Source organism: Psammomys obesus, unplaced genomic scaffold (assembly GCF_907164565.1).
Source record: "Psammomys obesus unplaced genomic scaffold, mPsaObe1.curated_primary_1811, whole genome shotgun sequence".
In the NCBI taxonomy this organism is placed as follows: Eukaryota; Metazoa; Chordata; class Mammalia; order Rodentia; family Muridae; genus Psammomys; species Psammomys obesus.
The window spans coordinates 900,079-919,325 of record NW_026590341.1 but is presented as its reverse complement, the minus strand read 5'-3'; the positions used below and the strand labels follow the sequence as shown (position 1 = coordinate 919,325).

General features: G+C 44.7%; 1 protein-coding gene across 3 annotated transcripts in view; it reads left to right on the top strand.

Annotated features, from left to right (window-relative positions):
* LOC129676498 (interferon-induced transmembrane protein 1-like) overlaps positions 1–10,367 on the top strand; it is a 25,583-nt gene extending 15,216 nt beyond the window's left edge. Inside the window, exons 2-6 of one of the 3 annotated variants that reach the window (XM_055606881.1) lie at positions 3,298–3,404; positions 6,812–8,555; positions 8,687–8,723; positions 9,418–9,622; positions 10,080–10,367. In XM_055606881.1, coding sequence (XP_055462856.1) covers positions 9,434–9,622; positions 10,080–10,223 — 333 coding nt within the window. In that variant the 5' untranslated portion in view covers positions 3,298–3,404; positions 6,812–8,555; positions 8,687–8,723; positions 9,418–9,433 and the 3' untranslated portion in view covers positions 10,224–10,367. Of the gene's footprint in view, positions 1–3,297; positions 3,405–5,798; positions 5,889–6,811; positions 8,724–9,417; positions 9,623–10,079 lie in introns of those variants that run through there. The other 2 variants (XM_055606879.1, XM_055606880.1) reach the window with 2 other exon arrangements.
* Positions 10,368–19,247: the final 8,880 nt, after the last annotated feature.

Here is a 19,247-nt window from a genome sequence, read left to right as displayed (position 1 = left end):
AGCAGCAGCAGCAGCAGCAGCAGCAGCAGCAGCAGCAGCAGCAGCAGCAGCAACCTTGTTCTTTCTCGGAGCTCCTCCACACTCTCTGGGCCCTGACATTTATTTTCTCCTCAGAGTCCTCAGATTTAAACTCTCTGCAGCTGGTAAAGAGCGTCTCTCAGAGCCCACACAAAGCAAACAGTTTGCTGCTGTGGACCAACTGAATCAGTCCCACTTCCCACACCTGGGATTAAAACAAAACCATGTTTATATCCACAACAGATAATTTGTGCTCTCAATTCAGAATAAGGACCTTCACCTAGTAATTGATCCTTGGCGATATTAATGCTCCTAGTCCTATTTTGTTGCTTCATGACTGAAGCCTCATCTTTCCACCATGTTAACCATTGTAATTGAAGGCTAGGCTCTAAGATAGCTGTCACCAAATCTCTCCAGTCTTTTGGAATTATATTGTTTTTGCATCATTCAGTTATTAAGTATCTGTTGAAATATGATGAATGTCATTATTGCTTCCTTAAATCTTTGTAAATCTTGTGTCTTTATAGGTTACCACTCAAATTCTTTGTAAACCTGTAAATTTTCCTCATTTCCTTCTAATTGCTTTATTAATTGTGAATAAATGCCCAGGCCAAAACTTTGGCTTGTTTCCCAACTAGCTCATAACTTACATTACCTGTTTATTCTATTCTATGTATTCTGCATGGCTGTTTACCTCTCCTCAGTTTTATATGTCCATCTTTCTCAGAATCTAGGCCAAATCTCCCCTATCGCTCTATCCCAGGATTCATCTCTTTCTCTGGAACTCTGACCTCCTATTCCCTGCCTCAGCTAATGGGCCATCAGCTTTATACTGACAGATGACACTTCCATACAGTACACAAGAGCTTTTCTCAACAAGCCAGATACTCTCAGACTGTAGGGACAGGGGAGCCCATGGGAAGAATAGTATGTCTAGAAAACCAGGGCGTTACCTCTGGTGCCCTTTCTATTTCAGTGGGGAGTACCTCCATTTACCCGGTGAAGATGGCCATTAGAACCCAGTGGTCTTTATAAAGGATTGACAGGGACTCAGAAAGAGGACTTACAGGATGAGACTGAAGCCTGAGTAGGTCTCCAGTAGGTCAAGCCTCAGGATGAGTATGACAGAGTAAGCGGCCATGATGGAGAGTTTTAGCAGTAATGGAGATGTGGAACAGATTGCATTTTTATTTACTCAGGGGCAAAAAACTATATTATTTGGAAATAATAAAGTATGTGTGTGTGTATTTATATGTGTGTTTATCTGTGTCTGTGCATGCACATGTGTGTGTTGCATGGATATTGGCGCATGTACAAGTATGTGCATACATGCACATATGTGTAGAGACCAAGAGAAAATGTTGGGTGTCCCCTGCTATTCTCTACCTTACAGAGGGTCTCTTACTGAACTTGGAGTTTGCAATTTTTCAGTTAGGCTGGCTGACCAGCAAGCCCAAACAATCCTCCTGCCTCTGCACCCTTCCCCAGTGCTGAGATTATAGGTGTGCGTGGCCCTGGGTTTTAGTTACTTTTCTATCGCTGTGATGAAATGCTATGACTGAGGGATTACCGAAGGAAGGGTTTATTTGGAGCCTGTGGTTCTGGATGGATATGAGTCTATCACCATCGCAGTGGGGAAGCAAGGCATCAGACACGGCAGTAAGGACAGCAGAGTTCATCTCTCAAAATGCTCCCAGGAAACAGAGAGAACAAACTGCTTGAAAATGGCTCGTGGCTTTTGAAATCTAAATCCTGCCCTTAGTGACATACTTCCTCCATCAAGGCCACACCTCCTCATCATACCTAGTACCACCAACTGGGAACCACATTTCAAATGCCAGAGACCATGGGGGAACATTTAACATTCAGACTATCATACCATGCCTAACTTTTTAAAAGTTTCTTTTTGTGTATGTTTATAATGTGTGTGTGTGGGGGGGTGTTGTATGTTAGGGCATGCATGTGTCATGGCCTACCACTGAGGTCAGAGGACAACCTCAGGTGTCGGCCCCCACCTGCCACTTTGCTTGAAACAGGTGTTTCTTGTTTGCTGCTGTGCTGTATACCCCAGGATAGCCCAGTCTATGGTCTTCCAGGGACCTCTCCTATCTCTGCCTCCCATCTCACCATAGGAGTGCAGAGATTACAGACACAAGCATCCGGTGTTCTAGTTTCACCTCTGTCGCTGTGATAAAATACCCTGACCCTAGGGATGGCGGGAATTTATTCGGCTTCAGTTCCAGGCCCAGTCCATCACAGAGTAGAAGTCAAGCAAGAACTCAGACAAGTAATCACAGCACACCCACAGTCAAGGACAAACAGAAAAGTGTGTGCTCACGCTGCCTCCTTGACTGCTTGCTAACTTTCCTTTGCTCTTATTCAACATTGGATGCGGTTGGAGTGTTGCACCCAGTGAGTTGGGTTTTTCTACATCAATTCACAGTCAGTGAATAGTTGAAACTAATCAAGGTGGGTTCCAGGAAGTTGAACTCAGCTTGAATGGCAAGGGCTTTTGATACCTGCTGAGCCATCTCTTTGGCCCTTCCCAGACTTACCTATCTTTTTACCTGTGTGCTGGGGATTTGAACTCTTGTCTTCACAATTATGCAGCATGTGCCCTTACCCACTAAGCCATCTCCCCAGCCGTACAAGACAGCATCTTGAAAGGATTGTTACGACAATCAAAGGATTTGCCGGGAAAGGCACAGATAAGAGTGTCTAAAATCTTTAGTTTATAGATTTATTTATTTATTTGAAGTTGGCTCTTGATGTTCTTTTTTTTTTTTTTAAAGACTACTTTTCATTCTATTTATTCGTCTGTGTATATCTGTGTGAGCGTATGCACGCATGTGTGGATGGGTGTGTGCACAGGTACCAGAAGACAGCGGTGGGCGTCCTCCGTCATTCTGCCTGTGCCTCTGAAGGAGGGTCTCTCTTGACTGTGGAGCTTGTGTCTCACCTAGCTTAGAAGCCAGAAAGACACAGCGGTCCTTCTGCCTCAACCCCCTCCCCACGGTGCTGAGGTTACAGGCATTGTAGGGAATGCCCCGCTTGTTAAATGGATGCTGGGATCCAAACTGGAGCCTCGTGCTTTCACAAGCACTCTTAACTGTCGGACTCCCCAGGGCTTGGTGCTCTTTCGGAAAAGCAATGCTAAGTTTTCCATTGGTCTACTGTTTCTGAGGGCTCTCTTGTCTTTTGCTTTGAATGCTTGTTGGAAAATTGGATTTTAGGCTGGAGAGATGGCTCAGTAGTTAAGAGCACTGTCTGCTTTTCCAGAGGACCTGAGTTCAATTCCCAGAAACCACATGGTGGCTCCCAACCATCTATAATGTGATTTGATGCCCTCTTCTGGCATGCAGAAAAATTGGATTTTATCCCAAAAGGTGAGTAAATTTAGCTTAGCACTTAATAAGACCTGAAAGCTTTTCAGGTTGGCTAAAGATGTTCAGCTGTGTTGTTTTTAAACAAAATCTCAAATGTTCCACTTTACTAATAAAGGTTCAGGAGCCAGATGCTGGGGTGAAAGGCAGATAGCTCACAGAGGCAGAGCAGGCACCTAGCCGACATCCCAAGCAGAAAGTTAAAGGTGTGTGCAGGGCTGAGCCACACAACCAGAAACAGGTTTTTCCATTAAACAACACATTCTCGGCATTTACACTGTGTTCAGCTCTCCTGTAACACATCTGAATGCGGCTCCCTATCCGAAACAGTTCATAATAAGACATCTGGGAAATGACTGATAAATGTTTATACAATATTATTCATTGTTTTTTTTTTTTTTTATGTACTTCCCATCTAGGGGTTCAAAAGCCAAGCAGGGGCTGAGTGTGGTGATACACACTTATAACCCCAGTACTCAGGAAACAGATCTCTATGAGGTCAGCCTGATCTACATATCGAGTTCCAGAATAGCCAGGGCTGTGGTTCTCAACTTTCCTAATGCTTCAACACTTTTTAATCCTCCTGTTGTGTTAGTGCCCAACTGTAAAATTATTTTTATTTCATAACAATAATATTGCTACTGTTATGAGTTGTAGTGCAAATACCTGATATGAAGATGATCTTAAGAGACCCCTGTGAAATGTTCATTTGACCCCAAGGAGTCACAACCCACAGGTTGAGAACCACTGCCATAGAGAGACCCAGTCTCAAAAAAAAAAAATCTAAACAAATAAATAAGTAAAGTCAAATAGGTGGCCAAAAATGAACTCTCTCTCCATTGTAGTCAGTTGACAATAGAGACTTAAGAGGATCCCCCTCCATCCATCATTTTTACCTCTACCAGTGCCATTTGTAATGGTGGGCCACGGTCTTGCTGACTGTGAGAATTTCCTCCTATACGGAGAAGACTGTTCCCCCTCCAGCGACTGCAGCAGGCACACAGGTTACAGTACAATCTCCTGAGGTCTCCATGGCCTTTCTGAACAAGAGCACAGGTGACTTGCCAGAGCTGTAGGGTCCCTTTACAGGGGTCTCATTGTTCCCTTGGTCCTGGTTGGCCTTTGAAGGTCCTAGAGACCCTATATCCTCAGTGGTTGTGGTCTACATGTTTGAACACCCAGAAAGATGGCTTTACCAGCCATAAGGAGGTAGTAATAAATTGTAGTTTTAACTTTCATGTAAAAGCCTAGATAATAACACAAATTTCTAAATAAGTTCTGGTTTTGCTATGACTCAAGTCCACAAGTACTTCAGCTTCTGACAGACTTTAGCAGAAAACACAATTATTATGTCACTAAGAACAAACTAATATTTTCCAGAACCACATTATTTTAAACTGAGAACAAGATTTTTAGCTTTAGTCAGTGCACTGAATTTTAGTCCTGAGACTTGTAAATATATATATATATATATGTATATTTATATCATATAAATATATATACATATATAAATATATTTTTTTAAATTTCGTCATCTATAAACTTTTTGTGACATGGTTCAGCTTGCAAGTTTTGTCCTCATCTTTATTTTTCCATCTTTGGAAAGAAAAAGATCTGGTTGTTTTACCTTAAAACAAACTCTTATTTTACCATACAAAAATTCATCTTATCCACGAGACAGAGCAACATAATAAGTAAATTTACAATTTACTAGAAGAGCTGTTTGCATTCTGAGTCCCATTCATGGCATAATATGACAGTTGAAGGAACTCTTTTTGTGCACCCAACTTGGTGCACAAAAAGATCTGACTCCTTGATCTCCACCCGGAAGTGTGAAGCCATGACCATCTGCTTTGGTATGCTATGACCACTGAGTTTGGCTTTTGTAACCCGCTTATGCAGGTATTCAAGGACTGTTTTGAGGTTTCCTTGACTGCCTAATCTTCAAACAGTTCTTTGGCTTCCTGTAACTTAACTTCCCTGTGCAAGGACTTCTTGTGGTTTCTCCTTATAAAGCTCTTCCTTCACCCTCCTCTGGGCAGCACATCTCCCTGTGATTTGGCGAGTGCCTTTTGCCCTGCTAGCAGCTTTAGTGAATTTGGTTGGTTATCACCTGAATAGAGTCTGAGGATCTTTTCCTGTTGGTCTCCAGCTCCGTAACAGTGTAATCGCCTAATTCCCTGCCCACATGTTGCTAGCTGCAAAGTTCTTGTCTGTCACGGGTTCTAGGTAGGTTTTATTGGTGCTTGGATTTTTTTAAGGTACTCCTTGGACCCCCAAGAGTCTGGTACTCTCCAGCAAGACATGGCAAAGATAATTAAGTTTCCAATGACTTCAAATGGTGAACTTAGAACTTAGTGATTAAGGCAGGAGGGAAAACACAGTTATACATTAACTCAGCAATCATGACTTAGAATACAAAATGCATCTGCTCTTCTGAAGAACTGGGGTACAACAAACAGCTGCTTTTGCCCAGAAGACCAAAGGGTAAGAAAAGAGAAAGAGATGACAGTACCATGTGGACAGGAAGGAACCTTGCACCTGGGACCAGTGATGGAACGTTATATTTGGGATAGGGAAAGGTCTGTGTGCTTGAGTGACACTGAGGCCTTCATTAGCCACCTCAGGAAGGGAAAGCATGTCTTCGGAGAGAAAAGGGGATGCTTTTACTTGTTCCTTGAGTTACCAAAGATGAATGTCACAAGCAGGCATGTGAGAAAGTGTATTTTTGTAGACAAGGATAAGAAGTTGTTAGAAAGAGTTCTGCACATGGGGAGGAGGTACACTAGGAAGAAGGAAATTCAGAGGTGCGGAGGAAGGAGCAGGGTTGCCAGGTGGCTTGTGGTAGACCAACAGGAATGTTTCCAAAGGGAGAGTCATCATGGACACCACATTGGGCTGAATTTGAGAAGGATGGGTGAGTATCAGAGAACCCAGTAAGGCATAAATGGCACCACTGTCACAGGTGAGGATCAAATTTAGAACACTTATTGAGATTGCATCTCAAAGGTGAGTCAGGGGGATAGACAGTAGGATCCCTTGATGGTCACCTAAGAGGCAGCCCTAGCAGGCAACAAATACCACCCCTTGATGCTTTCAATGATGAGATACACTCTCAATGTGTTGACTTGGCCGAGAAATACCTTAGACTGGGGTGTCTCCTGAAAATAAGGACTCTCTCAGCTCATGGAAGTAAAGCCCAACTTGTTTCCAGAGCCAAATGAGTCCTGTTGGGTATCCTCCCTCTAAGGGATACCCAGAAATCCAAATTATCACACAGCAGTCGTGAGGGAGAAAGTAAAAACTTGGTTACCCATAGTTCTCTCAGATCAGGAAGTCTGATGGGGATGAGGGGCACACAGGCAGGCATAAATGTCTTTAGTCCTATGCTCTGTTCTCTCTCCCTCTAGAGCAGCAGCAAATGCCAGAGCATGGAAGGTGAATGGGAGGCCAAAAGGAAGAGTGAAAGAGTCCTCACAGTGTCTGCGGATTCACCTGGACAAACCACCACTGCCAACTCTCATTGCTTCACCAACTGTTATGAAAGTAGTCCCGTTGTCTCTCAGGTGCAAGCCTATGAGAACTTACCTGCTGTGTTTTTATAATTTTTGCAGTATATTTTTTCTTTAAAAAATACTTACTTTTAAAGATTTTATTTTTAATTTTTAAAAATTATTTTATTTTATGAAGATGGGTGTCTTGCCTGCACATAGTCTGTGCACATAAACCTCATACACGGAGACAAGAAGGGGTGTCAGATCTCATGGAAGTGAAATTACAGACAGCTGCTGTGTGGATACTGGTACCTCAAAGCAGCTTCCATGAAAGAGCAGCCAGTACTCTTCACCTCATAGCATCTCTCTAAACCTAAAGATTTTTTTTTTTTTACTTATGTGTGTCTGTGTGTCTGTGTGGGAGTGTCACATTAGTGCAGTACCTAAAGAGGCCAGCCTCAGTTCCTTTGGAGCTGGACTTATAGATTGTTCTGAGCTGCCTGACATGGGTGCTAGGAACCGAACTCAGGTCCCCTGCAAGAACAGTAAGGGATCTTAACTGCCAGTCCCAGCAGCTCTTCTTTATTACATCTTTTTATCTAGATTCTAGTCTGGTAAATACCTTTATCCCTGTGCCTTTGGCTCCTCATTCATGGCACATGATCAAACCCAAGAGAAGGTGGTGGCATTGCCTGTTCAGTCAATCTAAGGCAACTACTGGAGAATTCTCCTGCAGCTTCCCCTCCTCTCACCTGGCCTGGGGGCCTCTGCTGTCCTCTCTGACATGTTTAATTACCTAAGGATTTTATTTTCTGGCTAAAAACTTTTATTGTTGTTATTTCTTTTTTTTTTTCTTAACAATTTATTAATTATATATATCCCAATTGAAGCCCTTTCCTTCAACTCCTCCCAATCTTACCCTTCCTCCCTCTTCACCGAGTTCTCCTCTGCCATCTGCCCATAGCTTATCAAGTCTCATCAGGACTGCCTGGATCCTCTTCCTCTGTGGCCTGGCAAGGCAGCATATCCAGGGGCAAGTGATCAAAGAGCAGTCAACCGAGTTCATGACAGGCAGCCCCTGCTCCCTTTTAATCTGCTACTCTTTGACTTCTGATGGCCTACTTCACAGCTTTTATGTAGATATATGATTTTTGAGAGGATGATATCAAATGCTACTCTAGTCATCTCTTTAATCTGAATTGCCAGTTGTTAAGAAAAATTAAGTGCTAATGGCTCTGAAAAGTTTAAATTAGATTGCTACAAATCTCGGGATCTTCAGATCTCCCAGAGGTAGAAATGAACAAGAAGGCAGAAGAAAGTTCCTAGACAAGGCTTTTATTAGGAGCTTTTACTCTGTAGGAAAAAGGAAAGCAGCACGGAGGTTCGGAAGGATGAAGGAGAGGCAGCTCTGCTACGTTGGGGAAGCAAAGCAGTGACACACACGTGCTGGGAGGGTTAATGTTGGTTACCAACTTGGCTACATCTACAGTCAACATCTACAACCCACCTGGGCACACCTGGGAGGATTTTTTTTTTTTTTTTTTTTTTGGATGAATTATTTGAAGTCAGAAGACCCACCCTAAATCTGGGCCACACCTTCTGGCGGCAGCCCGCATAAAAGGACGTGGAAGAAGGAAGCTTCTTGCCTGCCGCCCGCCCTGTAAGTTCTCCCCTATCCCTGAGGCATTCCATTGCTGGTGTTATTCCAACGCAGCTCTCCAGGACCTCCCTGAGACAGCTGACAAATTCAGTCTTGTGGACAACTTACTGGATCTTTGGCTTTTCCATCAGGAGACAGCTGCTGTTGGACTACTCAGACCACAAGCCTGTAAGTCATTCTAATAAATCCCCCTTTTTCAACCACATGCAGCAATTTTGGCCAGGCTTTTGGCAAGTATAGTTATCTCTGGGGAAATCCAGTTTTATAGGCCTTTGTCTTTCTTTCACCTTCAGTTTCTAAAATGACTCTCCTCCAAGGGCAAAAGTAGATTGTTTAAAAATACAGAATCCTGAGCTCTCAGCCCTGTCTGTGCAGCAGGTAGATGTTAGGATCTCTGACAAGCTGTGCCCCGTTATCTGTCACAACAAATGGAGGAAGGTTAAAACAAATGTACAAAAAAAAAAAAAAAGTCACCAACCCTCAAAGAAAACCACAGGTGATTGTGTTATTCCCTTCCTCTTACTGTAACTTATGCTCTTGGGATTGCTGCTGTCATTTCTTCTCCCCATTGGAGGGTGAGCTGTTGCACAGCTCTTCTAACTCCAGCCTCAGGGGATTCAGACAGCTTGAAAAGGCCTTGGCGTCTTCTCTCCCTGCACACCCCCCCCCATGGTAACTTGAAACCATTATTTGTTCTTACTCCCCAGTCCCTAGAAAACATACCAATTTACAAACAAAAGGAAGCAGTTTTCTGAGAAACAGACCTCCCCAGGGAAAAGGCGGGCCCTCTGTGCAGCAGCCTCCAGACTTCTCAGCGTTGGGGCCACATTTCCCATTCCCTCTTTATTCGTAACCCTTACAGCCCCAAAAGCCAAGAAATGACTAAGGAGTGCCAAGAGGTGATAGTACTAGGGGGACCCCACATCTCAACTTCTGCGACCACCACCACCACCGTTAACATGCCCGTCGAGGTCTCCGAGCCCGATTATGTGGTCTGGTCCCTGTTCAACACACTCTTCATGAACTTCTGCTGCCTGGGTTTCATAGCCTACGCCTACTCAGTGAAGGTATCGTATGTGAGCCTCAAGCCTGACTTAGCCAGATGGCACCTGGGGGCGGGGGCCACCCTGTGCCTGTGTGTGAGAGTACGTATGCACCATCCTTCTTATGTGTGTGTTGGGGAAGTATCCAGGAAGGTGCTTGGGGATCCCTGGGTCAGGCTATCTCCGACATAGCCTACAGCCTAGAGGAATTCTCCTTACTTCCTGGTTCCTGGGAAGGTCTCTGAAGCTTAGGACTCCAGGCTGGGGGGAAAGCGCACAAGGACTCACAGGAAACCATGGAGTAGGTGCCCAGTGCTGGGTATTTCTGGGTAGTCAAGAGTGTGTGAAAGTGGAGGCGGGTCCCTGGCCTGAAAAGAAGAGAGAAATGCAGTGGGCTGGGAAGATGATGAGGGAACTGAGTCAGGACCCTTGTCTCTCACCTGACCACTTCCAGGGCCACTGACCATCTGGTTTTCTCCAGTCTAGGGACAGGAAGATGGCAGGCGATATGACTGGGGCCCAGAGCTACGCCTCCACTGCCAAGGGGCTGAACATCAGTGCCCTGATTTGCAGTGCCCTTATGGCCATTGTCATCATCATTTTTTATGCCACTGTGATCTTCTAGCAACCTCACAGTAGAAAACATTCTGGGACCTTCTAGTCTTGCTTTGTGTTCCACTGTCCACAGCTGCCCCAAACCCTAGTCTTAGTCCTGACCCTTGACCCCACATCTGTCCACAGTGGGTTCAATAAAGTGCATGTGCTATGACTCTGTTCCTGGACTAATCCTGTACTGAGCTGTACTGTACTGTGCATCTTCCCAGTCTGAGGCCAGCAGGGTTTCCTCAGCTTGGCAGGTGTCTGGCCACCAGCAGCAGGCAGCAGCTGACCAGAGTTCTTCGTGCGAAGGAGGGGTTATGAGCTCTGTCTGCTTCTGGCTTCATGTCCCCATGGGGCCAGAAAGGATACAGAACACGATCCAAGGAGTGTTCAGCCCACTGACTTTTGCCCGTTGAGGTTCCTGTCTACCTTCTAGCTAGTCAAATTACATGCCAGGGCTCTGTTGAGGACCTCTGTGTTGGGGCTCTGGGCTCCTGAACTGAGCCCAGTCACAACCCTCCGGGTCCTGCGCTGGGGGCTGGTCATCCCTGGTCCTTTCATCTTCCAACTTCGAGTGTCTATTTCAGGTCCTAGGGTGGGCAGTTTGGGGTGAGGGCCCCACAGTGCCCTTGTTACTTGCAGGCCGAGAACTCAAAGGGCGTCTTTCCAGTTTTGGGGGAGTCTGGACATGCTAGCTCCCCCTTAACCTTGGCCACGCAGCAGCAGCAGCATTATTGTGCATTGTCCTCCCCCAGCAGATCTTGCCATACACCGAACCCAGGTGTGGTGGCCACATCCACGCTTGCGCCTCAAGTTTTCAAGTCTCTTGGAGTCCCCCAGGGCATCGCTGCTGGCTCTTGATGTCCAGTTCTTCAACTCAGTGGTGCCTTCGAGGGAGTACTTGCTTGTGGTTCCCAAGGTTAACCTCTCACAGTCCACCCAGCCTTTTGTTTGCCCTGTGTCTGTGGAACTTGCCCCTCCCCCACCCCAATTCCTTTCCTCCTTAAGCCACCCCAGTGGCTCTGAAAGTATCCAGAGTTCCTAGGGGAGCTCAAGGGTCTGGGGTACCCTTGGTGTCAATGCGGCGAGTGCTGGGGTGGATTCAGCCAGGAAGCAAACCACCTCTTAACAGGAAGGGGTGGGGCTAATTGGCGCAGAGTGACAGAGCCCCCTACAAGGTGGATGCCGGCCGAAACTTGTCTTCCACCCCTGTCTGTGGCAGAGTAGCTCAGCCCAGCAGGGGAGCATAACCACTCACGAAGGACCTAATTAGTGTGCAGAGCAGCCACCTAGTTTCCCAACCTCCCCGGATGCCCAGCACAGTGAGAGGAAAGGCAGAATGAAGGCTTCAGAAGTGGGGCCATCCACCACCTCTCTGCATTCGGGAGCTGTGTCCTAGGACAGCCAGCCCGCAGGACTTTTTTATGTCCCAGAAGTTTCCTGTTCCTGAATTCTGGCATTATGGGAAAGAGCTAGGTACTGAGGGGAGAGAGAACTAAATAACTGAGGGGGAAATTATCCTACATCAGAATAGGAAGAGTTCCTGTCCTGGAACTCAAATCAGAACTTGTCCCTGGGCCCCTATCTCCTGTTTAAGGTGGGAGTCCTTGGGCCATTCCCAGGTACGGGAGTCTCCTCAGCTCTGGGGCTGGTGAACAGCTGTAGCAGCTCAGAGCCACAGCCAGCCTCCACACAGCCACTCCCGGAGCACGGCCTAAGCTTTCGTCCACTGAGAGGGCCTGCTCTGATGACATTCATGGCCTTTCAAAGCTTGGCTGATTTGATGCTGGTGTGAGCTGAGGAGCTGATGCCATTGGTCTGGATGCCTTTTGGCAGACTGAAGGTCTGTGTTGGGAGACTGGAAAATTCCAGTTACTTGGCGGAAGCCTGAGAATTCCTGAAAGGCAGATGTTTTCCTGCCAGTTATGAAACAACCATCATGAAAGCGATGCTTGCATGAGATGGCAATATGGGGAACTCCAGTTCTATCCCACGGAACCAGTGAAAGAGCTGATGTCAGAACTGAGGTAAGGGGCTGGAGAGCACCTGCTGCTCTTCCGAAAGACCCAGGTTCAATTCCCAGCACTACATGGCAGCTCACAGCCCTCTGTAACTCCAGATGTGTAGAGAAATCCAACACCCTCTTCTGGCCTCCCTGGGCACCAGGCAGGCACATGGTGCACAGAAATACAGTGCAGGCAAAACACCCATACACATAAGATAAAAATAAATAAATCTAAATACTTTTTTTTTTTTTTAAGGAATCAAAATAAGAAGCAAGGGGTCTAGTGGCAGGTGCCCACCTTTAATCCCAGCACTTGAAAGGCAGAGGCAGGTGGATCTCTGAGTTAAAAGCCAGTCTGGTCTACATGGAGAGTTCTAGGCCAGCTAGGACTACACAGAGAAACCCTGTTTAAAAAAACAGAAAAAGAAAAGAAAGAGGAAGGAAGGAAGGAGGGAGGGAGGGAGGGAGGGAGGGAGGGAGGGAGGGAGAGAAGGAAGGAAGGAAGGAAGGAAGGAAGGAAGGAAGGAAGGAAGGAAGGTAGGTCTTTTGTGGTGAAAGACACACATATCATTAGCCAGTTTAACCAATTCAGTAACTTCACATGGATCTGACTTTCCAAATGTCAGTGCATGGCAGGATGGATGAAGGATCAAAAGCCGTGGGGGGAGGGGAGAATCCACCCTGATGCCTACCATCTGCCTGAGGAGGGCATCATCTTGGTAGGATGTAAGCCCAAGAATAGGCCACTCTGGACATATTAAAGTCCAAGGTTCACCCTGTGAGGTTTCCTTCATTCTCGGAAAGTGACTGGCAAGAAATCAAAACCTGTCAAAAACCACCGCAGAACAGGTTGGGTAGCAACAACCTCAGATACAAGCCACAGTCACCATCATGCCTCCTGTCTTCACCAGACTCTACCAACGGAGACTGCTCTGTGGGTCTCTATCCTGCCTTGGCTTTGGCAAGAAAGTATCAATAAATATGAAGTAAGCAGAGACTGGAAAGGACTTTTTGAGTAAGGCTCATCTTTTGACTCACCCTTAGCAGGAGTAGAGAGAAAGCTGGTTCTTCAGCCCTGAGTTAAAACATGACCCACCCAACCCCACCTCTTTCCCACAGGGAGAGCACGCATGACTTCCTTTCTGAGACGATCACTCTGCGGCATTGTATTATAAAAGCCAGCTGAGACATGCAGCTATTATATGCCTTTATATATTATAATTTATATTTTTATTATATATTTGTTATACATAAATAATAAATTATATTATATTTAAATCATATATTATTTATATATTACATGCAGAAAACAAAGCCTAATTGACACAGTAAACAAACAATAAAAGGGCAGAACAAAACCCAAATGCAACTGTTGCCTGTGAATTCCCAACACAGTACACTTAGAGGCTTTATAGCCTGAGAATACGGAACAGACCTGGGACAGGAACTGACAAAACCACAGAGAAACGCCACACGCCGAATAATAATCACGCAAAGCTAAATAAAAACGGCCTGAGGAAAAGGCACTAAAAGCAACATGATTACAAGTACTTGAGAATATCATATATGCCCTAGGATATTGTATATCAGAGTGAGATTAACATTCGAGAAAGACAGCAATAAGTAGATTGATAAAGGCATATAAATACATATATGTCAGTCAATTTCCATATACCAATAGTATAGTAATAGCCCTCAAATAAATGAAAATTTAAATTGCATGTAAACTGTTTCTGGCCCGGTAAGCAGAATGAGGCAGAAACAGAATCACCTGACTTATATAATTAAAACATAGTGAACGTGAGCTGCATGATGCAATCTAGTGCAGAAAGGCATGCACATACTTACTGGTGTTCGTCAGTTTTCTATTCCTGTAACAAAAGACCTGAGACTGTTAACTAATGAAGAAAATGGCTTTGTTTTGGGCTCACGGTCCTGAAATTCCATCCAAGGCCATTTGCTTTGAGATCTGGCCAGCGCTGGTGCATCGCAGGGGAGCATATAACAGCAGATGCCAGCAAAGGTCAGTGTCCGCTGCCCTCTCCAGGCCACGTCCCCAGTGACCTGAGCACCTCCCACTAAGACTCATGTCCCCTGATCCACTACCTCCCAAAAGGCAAAGAAATTAAAAAGCTGCAGTGAATCCAGTGTACTGGAGCCACTGAACTGACCCTCACTCAGGGAGTCTGGAATCAGCATCAGCCTGAATATTATATTTGGTGGTTAATCTTAACTGTCAGCTTGACTGTCTTTAGAATCACTCATGGGAACCTAGTTGTTTCTATGGAGCTGACTGAGAAGGGAAAATCCTCTTTGGGTGACCCCACAGGCTGGGGTCAGGGACTGGAAATCTCTGAGCACCACTGTTCTGCTTCCTGACTGTCTGTGCCGATGTGGACAGCTGCCTCACATTCCTCTGCCATGCTTTCCTCGCCATGACGGCCTGTACTCTTAGGTTGTGTTAGATCCCAAGAAAACTCCTTTTCTCAAAGTCTGGCATTTAGACAAAAGCCAGAATTTCCTCAGGGACTTAACATAACTCCTACTTGGTAAAAGGAGTTATTCTCCCTGGATAAGCCATTTTGGCTACATGCTATCTTGGCTCTTCTCTTGGCTTCCACTCCTAGATCCCTCATCATCCATTTGCCCTCTCTCCTCTTGCCTCTTTCTTTTCTTCCTCTCTCACTCTCCTCCTCTCTCTCCTCTCAGTTCAGTCTAGACTCTTTCTTATGCCTGTGGCTCCATAGGAGCAGTCATGTACTAATTTTGATTCATCTGATGAGTTATATAGGAATCAGAGAAACTGGAGCAAGGGAAGGGAAGCTGAGGGGCTGGACAGGTTTAGGATAGAGGGCAGGGTTTGGCAGACAAGATGACTCTGTAGCAAGTACTTGTAATTAGGGACTGAGGGAGCCTAGAGACTTATAGACATAGGTTAATGGAGGTGTCATATGCCCCTTTGGCCAGAGATAAGGAAAATGACTCCTTTTTAGCAAGGAAGAACTGTCTTATTTTTAAAAATAATTTATTTATTTTTATTTTACGAACGTTGACATTTTTGCCTTCATGTATAACTGTGTGAGGGTGTCAGATCTTGGAATTACAGACAGCTGTGAGCTGCCTTCGACGAATTTACTTTTCTCTTCACCCACGGGAATACTGTCCCCATTTGGACTTCCAAGCTTCATCTGGATGCCTTTTGGAGAACCTCACACCCTTACACCTATCTTCTAAATCTATCGAGTCTGGCCTCAATATACTGGCCAAGCAATCGGGGGCCTATAAAAAAATTCTTCTTTCTTTCTCCAAACCCTGTTTTACACTGCCCGGTCACTCTTCCATGCTGTGTGTTTTAAATGTGCAAAAGGTCTGAGTCACCAACACACACCGGCTCCTGCCAACAACTATTTATGTTTTTGCTAGTTCTTGGATACATAAATGTGTGATGTTTCCTTCTCCTGCCACCAGCTGTCTGTGCTTGGGGTTCATCTCCAGGCTTTCTGGCCAGTGGATTTGGTATAATAAATTCAGCATGGAGTTAATAGTTAAAATCTTGTGCTTAGATAATCTTAAACCATGTGACATGATTCCAGAGATACTTTTAAGTTAGGATATGTTAATTCTAGAGACATCTCAATTGTTTACGCTGTTAGAACTCGGTTATTAAGTTCTATCTTCACTCTGAAAAGGTTAAAAAGCCTCTGTGAAACCCTCCTTTCACAGAGGGCTCAAGACCAGCCTGGCATTAACTAATGACATTAGGCTTGCATTTAAAGTGCTTTTACCCAGTAGTCATCTCACTGGCCCTTTGACTTCCTTTCCTGTCTCCCCACCACCACCCCCTTTTTTTTTGGACCCATGGTTTTGATAGTTGGGAGATGGTAGTCCCAAAACTAGGGAAAGGGGGAGGAATCCCACCCTCTAAAAGAGGCAATGGGTGGGAAACTTAGGCTGTTGACTGGCAGTACTTAACCTGGATTCCATCTGACCTTCGAGGCGGATTCGGGTGGATTTCCTGTAGTTTACAAGAAGCCTTTTTCAGTTTATAAAGAAAATAAGTTTTAAACATGTTAGCATCACCATTGTTTGTAATCTGCAGTGAAATACACGTTGTAAAAAAAAAAAAAAAGCAGTCGACACACATCTTTGTGTCATAGTATAGCAGAAGCTTGGGAAAGTTATTTGGGTTAACAGCATGAACACTCTTTGAGGTGAGCTCAGGGAAGACAGAGCCTTCTGTGAAGTGGGGAAGGGGCAAAGACTCACTTGATCTTGATTTTTCAGTATGACTACACATCATGAAAGAGGGACTTTTCCCTCTCTCCAGAAGACTGCATGTATAAAAATTTAGCACAGTAAGAAACATTTTTAAGTCTATACTTAAAAGACAAACCAAAGGAAATTTAAAATCTTGAGCTTGGAACTACAATCGTGGAGTGGAATTTGGTCAAAGCTTTGGACACTCCTAATACCCCAGTGGCATAGTAACAGGAAGAAATATGAAGCATTTTCCATTCCTTTCATATGAATCACTTTCTTTTTTAACTGTCTAGGCCATGTGAGCAAACCTGTTTGCCTTTTAAATAAGAGACCTGGTAGTAGTTTTAACTAGCTAACGAATTGAATAATGAACTAGTATAGTGGCATAGTGGATTGCCTTGGGGTAAGGAGCCAATTGCCTGTTTTCTAGATGTCAAGCTACCCTTAACTTAGTTAGCTGTCAATGTGATCAGAGACCTGAGAAGGGTAAATTGTAACCTAAGTGAATCTATGTACCAATCAAAATGGCAGAGGTGACTAGTCAGTCCATAGTCCACTACCTCTGTTCCCAGGTTCCTTGGATCTCCATGTCAGCTGGAGTAGAGGCAGTCTGGTCATCAGGCACAGAAGATGAGAGGCTTTTTCTATGGAGGCAATAACTCTCCAGGTGTCCAGTTTGTCCACAGTTCAGGCCAGGCCCTAGCAGGAGGTAAGGCACTGGGGAAATCTGCCGAGCACTTAACACACTACAATCCATGGTTGAAGACATCTGTTGTGCTCAAATCTTCGCAGAGGCCTTGGGAGTTACTGTTAGGAACTGTCTGTCACAATAAGCTTAAACGTATTTAAGGCCATATTCAGCAAGTCTCTGACAGATTTGAGGGCTGGCATATTTGAGTTAAGCAATCTTTGTTTGTCTTTAGTTATCTGCTCTAAACTATACCTTGCAAACATAAAACATACCTATACTTATGCCATATTCTGAAGATAATTGTTTGAGGACCACATCTATCTGAAGTAGAATAGACAAACTTTACTTGTTTCTAGCTACTTGTTTCTGTTAAATCAGCAACATTAGTTGTTTTTTTTTTTTTTAAAAAAAAGGCTAAACTTCTTTATTTTATTTATTTATGTTATGAGTGCTTTGTCTGCATGTTTTCATGCATGCCAGAAGAGGCCATCAAATCACATTATAGATGGTTGTAAGCCATGTAGTTGCTGGGAATTGAACACAGGTCCTCTGGAAGAGCAGCTGGTGCTCTTAACCATTGAGCCAGCTCTCCAGCCCAAGGCTAACATTTGATAGTGGTTTCAAAATCCTCACCTCACTTAGGATCAATCAGCTTAAGAGTTAGCTGAACATACTTTGTCTAGTCAGCCAGAATGTGTTATGCCCTCCCCATTTGTATTTGGTTCTTCCTATAAAAACCCTGCTGCAAGAACTAATATATGTCATAGTTAGGCTTTCAAGTCCTTACTGTGGCCCTGATCAATCAGCTTGGAAAAGGCATTCTAATAAACCATCCATATCTAACTGAGACTGGAGTCTGAGTGGTTTATGTGGCTATTCTGATACTAGAACAACATGAATATGGAAGTCAGGGGTAACTTTCAATAGTTGGTTTTCTCCTTCCACCATGTGAATCCTGGAATCAAATTCTGCTACTCAGACTTCAAAGCAAACCTCTTTACCCCGTAGCAATCTGGCCATCCCCAACACCCTTCTCCACTAAGCACATGTGAAGATCAGACAACTTTTGGGTGTTCTCTCCTTTCACAAAGGGTTCAAGACCAGCCTGGCATTAACTAATGTCATTAGGCTTGCATTAAAGTTCTTTTACCCAGTAGCCATCTCACTGGCCCTTTGACGTCCTTTCCTGTTTCCCCCTTTTCTTTTTCTTCTCCTCCTCCTCCTTTTGGTTTTATTCTGAGCTGGCATGGAACTCACTCTGTAGCCCAGACTGGCTTCAGACTCATAGTAGTCCTTAACATCTTTTTTGTCACCCTAACTATTCTTTCTATTTACTCATTCTAATTTTTTCCTTTTCTTTCTTTCTTCCTTTTTTTTTTTTTTAATTCATTTTGGGACTGGGTTTCTCTTTATAGCCTTAGCTGTCCTAGAACTCATTCCACAAACCAGACTTGCCTCAAACTCAGAAATCTGCCTGCCTCTGCATCCAAGTACTGGAATTAAAGGAATGTGCTACCATGCCTGGCTCTGAATTTTTTCCTACAAACTTTTCTAAATCAATATCCTGTCATGATCTGAGTGAAGGCCTCTGGGAGAGTTCCTTGAACTGCTACAACTGACCATGTTGACATAAGCATGCAGCTTCTACTGATTGTGCAAATGGGAAATACATCACTGTCCCACAAACCTTGCTGTAGTTACAACAGATTACAGAAATCTGAAAGCCACTTCTGCTAACAACACAGACTCTGAAAATGCCATGGGATGAGAAGCCACACATCTCTGTCTTCAGATTTTGCCTGCTCCTTTGCTACCTTAAAGTTTTTCATTAGTTCAGCTCTGCATGTAGATATGCTGACCATCAAGAAACATTCTAATACAGCCAGGAGTGCTGGCACACTTGCCTTTAATCCTAGCGCGCAGAGCCAAAGTCAGGCAGATCTCCGTGAGTTCCAGGCCAGCCTAGTCTACAAACGTGGTAGGTTCCAGAACAACCAAGACTACGTAGAAGAAGGAGGAGGAGGAGGAGGGGGAGGAGAAAGAAGAAGGAGGAGGAGGAGGAGGAGGAGGAGGAGGAGGAGGAGGAGGAGGAG